Source organism: Medicago sativa, chromosome 5 (assembly GCF_051527215.1).
Source record: "Medicago sativa cultivar Bolivia chromosome 5, Bolivia_mono, whole genome shotgun sequence".
NCBI classification, from domain to species: domain Eukaryota; kingdom Viridiplantae; phylum Streptophyta; class Magnoliopsida; order Fabales; family Fabaceae; genus Medicago; species Medicago sativa.
In genome coordinates this window covers 26,646,986-26,652,183 of record NC_140753.1, presented here as the reverse complement: position 1 = coordinate 26,652,183, position 5,198 = coordinate 26,646,986, and the positions used below count along the sequence as shown (strand labels likewise).

At 33.5% G+C, this 5,198-nt stretch overlaps 1 protein-coding gene across 1 annotated transcript; it reads left to right on the top strand.

Moving 5' to 3' along the window:
• The first annotated feature begins 2,585 nt into the window (after positions 1-2,585).
• Positions 2,586-4,943, top strand: LOC146921402 (NAD(P)-linked oxidoreductase superfamily protein). Its single transcript, XM_085714838.1, has 2 exons — positions 2,586-3,228; positions 4,774-4,943. The coding sequence occupies exon 1, from the start codon at positions 2,613-2,615 to the stop codon at positions 3,207-3,209; it is 597 nt and encodes a 198-aa protein (XP_085570964.1). The 5' UTR covers positions 2,586-2,612; the 3' UTR covers positions 3,210-3,228; positions 4,774-4,943.
• Positions 4,944-5,198: the final 255 nt, after the last annotated feature.

Sequence of the window (5,198 nt, the reverse complement as noted above, 5' to 3'; positions counted from 1 at the left end):
ATATGGATTTTTCTCTATCCTTGATACCTAAGGATTGGTTTAACCCATCAAAAACTTGTGTTCTTGCTTTGTCAATACATTTTTAGTATGTTATCTAGCTCTCTTATAATTTTCCCAAATTTATATACTTTTAGACAAACCACGCTTTAAGACATTCCCTTTTGATTCTAACTTTGCTTTGAACACTTTTGTTATACCAATATTTGTTACTCCTAGATCTAAAACTTATTGATTCTCCTTGTGTCTCTTTTTCTACTTTTCTTATCTCACATGCCATCTTGTCCAAAATATTATTTTCTCTTCCATGTAGCTTCACGTAGCCTTCCTCCAAAATCTTGTGTTGAAAAACACTTTATTTTTCACTCTTTAAATGTCATCACTTGATCTTTGATGCCCAATTGTTGCTTCTCATGTTCTGTCTCGCCTATATTAACCCTTACATTCATAACCAAAGAAATCTTTACGTACTATTGTATGTGATAAGATGATCATTTCTTTTCATTAAGCACATATTACCTATAGTAAGATTAAAAGATGACAAAAAACCTAGGAGGGATTTATCCTCCGCATTAATCTCTCTAAGGCCATACCCCCATGCATGCCTTCAAAACTTCTCGAAACACTCCCAGCCCATTTAGACCCCCTCTTAGGAGAAATATTTTCTCCTTTTGGTATATCCTGAATTAAATATTTTAAATCCTCCCAAAACATTACTTTGTGATATTCTTCCAAAATCCTACTTAAAGTGCGTAAGCACTAATAATATTAAAGATGTATTGTTCCACCACAAATTTTTGGCCTATGCTCCGATCTCATATCCTTTTTACAACCTCATGCCATCCATTATCCAAAATAATTCCTACCCCACTTATCGATCTAGCTTTGTCAGTGTATCAATGCTTAAATCTTGAACTATATAATTCTTTTTCCTTTTCACCCATCCAATTAGTTTCTTTTAGGCACATAAAATTAATGTTCTTCCTAGTCATAGTGTCAACTATTTCCATATATTTTCATGTAAAAGTTCTTGTATTCCATGTTCCATAAAGGATCATATTCTCATGAACTAACTTCTTTGCTCACACCAGTTCATTAAGATTTCGACACCCTTGCTTAATTTTTACATCTAGGCGGCGATGTAGCAACTCTTACTCATTCAAAATTTTACTTGAGCTATAAAGCATGTTTCTTCTACGAAATGACCTAGCATTCACCCTATTACGTATTTGGTTCATGTCATAGAAATTCGATAAAGTTTTACGTTCGTTGTTGAGGCTTAACACATCCCTCTTCTTTCGTTCAAACTTTTCACGATTGTGAATAGCAAGGCTAACATAGGCAATATTATACATATGAAGTTTAGACTCAACTCTACATATAAACTAATAAATTAAATTGAGATCCAACATTTTAGTATTTTAATTTAAGTAATGTTGACAATTGTGTTTCAAAGAAAAACACATAATTATATCATGATGATAATACATGACTTACTAAGTACCATACGAGACTGCATCAACATGGCGAATCAGGGGTTGCATGATGGTGTGACAGTCGATGACTTTCGTGGTGTCTTTGAGGAGGATTAAGGATGCAATGATTCCAGCCACTACATATAAGATATTCAAAAGAAAGTGACAAGTCATAAGGCATTATTTTGATGTATGAAGGCCTAATGAGTGATTGAATGTATTTGGTGAAGAAAAAAGGGTGCATGTAAAAAAAAAAGTGTTTTGCCTCTGTTACCAGAGTGCAATGGCAGTTAGCTGTCATTGGTATCAACGCCAGTTAACTCCCGTTGCAGTTGATTCTGTGTGGTTGAGGTTGCACCGACAATTTTTGTGGTCCACAACACATAGAAAATGTTATACGAAATCATGTTTGGTTCATTTGCTGTAAAACACAACAAAGAACTATAAACACTTATCTAGTGGATCTGAACACCAAGCGATTGTTTTGAACTTGATTATACTGTCTTGCCAACTGAAATGTTTTTAACATGAGAAAGTTCAATCATCTTATAAAGTAACATTTATCGTTTTCTATTGTATTGCATGCAATGTTTGTATCTAGATTATTTCATTTTATTTGTTGTGGTTAACAACAAATGGATGAAGGTTAGTTTGTTGAGTTTAGAGGAAAATATTTTTTTATTGAAGAAGTGTGAGATTGAGAGTTTCTATTCTAGTATAAAGCAAAACCAAAATGCAACAATAGTTAAATCTCATTGGTACAACGACAGTTAACTGTCGTTGAAGACCGAACAACATTTAACTATTGTTGGTGTCGGTTTGGTCATTTTAGGATGACTGAGTCTGAGAAATATTAGAGGCCTAAAAAGTAATTTTCTAAAAAATTTAAATACATTAAAACCATTGGGCCTCACTTCACTTACCAAGTGGTCCATAATCAAGTCAAATACTCATCATGTGGCTGTTTATAAAACAATTGTAATGTGGCTAAATCACAACCACTTAAAAAGGTGGACCCCACTAAATTTTTCAACCAATACCATAATAGAAAAAGAAAAAAACTCATTGAACTTTGAAGTGTTTATCATCATCCACTGAAAATTCCAAGTTTAGTTCAAACGGATAACAAAAAAAACACAAATGGCTTGCAATTCTACACCTCTCTTATCACCACCAACAACCACCACCATCAACCACCACAACCACACCCTCCAACCCCTCTTCCTCATCAAACCCACCTCCACCCACAACCGTAAACTCACCACAAAACTCCACGTCTCATCCTCACCAACAAACAAGCCCACAACCCCTACCACATCCACACAACCACCACCTCAAAAGCCCAATGCAGAAACCATCTTCTTCGACGGTGGAGCTCACTACGGAGACCTCATCACCAACCTCCTACTCGGCTTCACTCTTGTATGGCTTCCCTTAACACTAGCAGCAGTTTCACGTGCACTTTACCTACGTTACAGGTTCACCAACCTAAGAGTGAGTGTTATTTCAGGCTTAACGGGTGAGGATAGAAGTGACTTTTCATATAGTGTTATCAAAGATGTTCAGGTTGTTCCTAGGTTTATTGGTGAATGGGGTGATATTGTTATTACATTAAAAGATGGTACAAAGGTTGATCTTAGGAGTGTTCCTAAGTTTAGAGAAATTGCTAAGTATTGTTTGTCTATGAAGGAGAAGAATTCTCAGGTTTTGGATCAATCTGGTCCTAAAGGCTTTTGATTTTATTTTTTTGGTACAGGTATTTAATGTTTATTTATACATATGTAAATTTACTTCTTTATACATTTTTGGATTAATTTTATGGTTAGCAATGTTAACATGATGTAATGAATTTTCTTGAATGTCACATTTTTAATTTAATGATAATGGAATTTGAGTAATATACATGGTTGTAATTATTCTACCAACAAGCAGTTTGTTATGGATAGTTTGAGATATTTTAGAATTTGTTGAATATTGCTTAAGATGCTTATTAGTTAGTTAGTTATGACTTATTAGGCGATAGTTGGTTATCCTTTAGGACGGAAAAAAATATTGTCTAACTCATTCTTATAAAATTGGTTTGTAAGATGAGAAACGTATGCATCTTTAATTTATGGGTGATTTGGTTTTTCCATTACACCATTAAGCTCTACTTGCTACTTGGCTGAAATTGATAGACTCTGAAATCATATTAAGTTTTTATATTTGGTCAAACTTATCCTTAAAACTTCGGCTTGTGATAGTTGGTTATATGGGCTATTCTTGAATGGTCACAAGACCAAACATACAGGGTTTAGGCACACAAGAATACAATTTTGAAATTTTTTAAAAGAAAATAATCTTACATTTTGAAGATATGTGCCTCATTGTGTGTTTCTAAGTACTATCAATTTGATATTGTGACCATGAAAGACTTCCTATAGTTATATTTGTTAGGCGGAGTGGAGATATTCATTTTATTTCTTATAGACAAATTGATAGTGTTAAGTTAACTTTGTAAGGGGTCGAGAATTTGTTAGTAGCACGATTGAGTCTTGAACCTCTTTCATAATACCTTTTCGGTGTCTTGTATGTTTGATAAGGTCAATGTACAAGTTTATAGCTTATCAGCTATCAACTATAAGCTATCGGTCATCAATCATTAGGTATAAGCTACCAACTAGTTTATCAGTCATCCGATGTTTTTACCAAACATAGCCTTACTCCATACCACTAAGTTACCTCTTTGGGAAATGTGTTATTCCATTCGACTAAGTTACTTATTTGTTAGGAGAATTTGTTATGCCATTACATATTGGTGGAAATTAACATTTTGAAATCACATAGGGTTCTGAATTTTGGCAATTGGAGACTACATTATGCATGAGAACGCGAATTACAACCCTAGTAAGATGTATTTGATCCTAAAAACGGTTACATAATAAAAAAAAAATGAGATATGCCAGAATTTCTTAATATAGTTACCAACATAGAAGTTGATTTGATAAATTTATATGAAAATATCATAAGATCTTGCATAAATTTGTCAATTGTATACAAACAATAATGAAAGAATTTCAATCACAAACATATTACTCAACGTAGCCAAAAATCATCACGATCTCGATCACTACGGATGACACAAAAATTAAATGAAAGAATTTCAGCTCCAAACTCGGTGATGGCCCTTTCTGGTCTCAATGATTCTCTACAAAGGGGACAAGTGTGGTTCTTGAAACTAATCCATTTATCTAAACAATATTTGTGATACATATGGTCACATCTCAATACACTAATCTCATCTCCTTCTTCTATTTTGCAGAGACACACAGCACATTCAACATCTTCCTTTGAGCCATGGGTGTGTTCATAATTGCATATATCATACATTTCTCCTATTACTGGAAAATTAGAATCATGAAGCTTGTAGAAGGGATAATATGTAAGAATATCTAATACCCATTTTATATGAGTGTAAACTAGAGTTAAGTACTTCATGATCACGGTGATGGTTAAGTTGGGGGTAGAGAAATAGCCAAATAAGATCATAGGATTCTTGGCTATACTCTTTTTTTGTGCTTGGTAAGAAGTAGGAACTTTGGGAGATATTTATAAACGAAAGGATGGACTTGTATAAATGTAGACAAGAATAGAGTAAGGTCAACTATAGACATCTTAATTTAAAAATGAAAGAACGAACTTAATTTTAAATTAGAGTTGTATCTTTTTTTTTTTTGTGAAGAAAGA

What these genes read in the sequence shown, in the direction of transcription:
- LOC146921402 (XM_085714838.1), top strand. Translation starts at nt 2,613, where the DNA reads ATGGCTTGCAATTCTACACCTCTCTTATCACCACCAACAACCACCACC.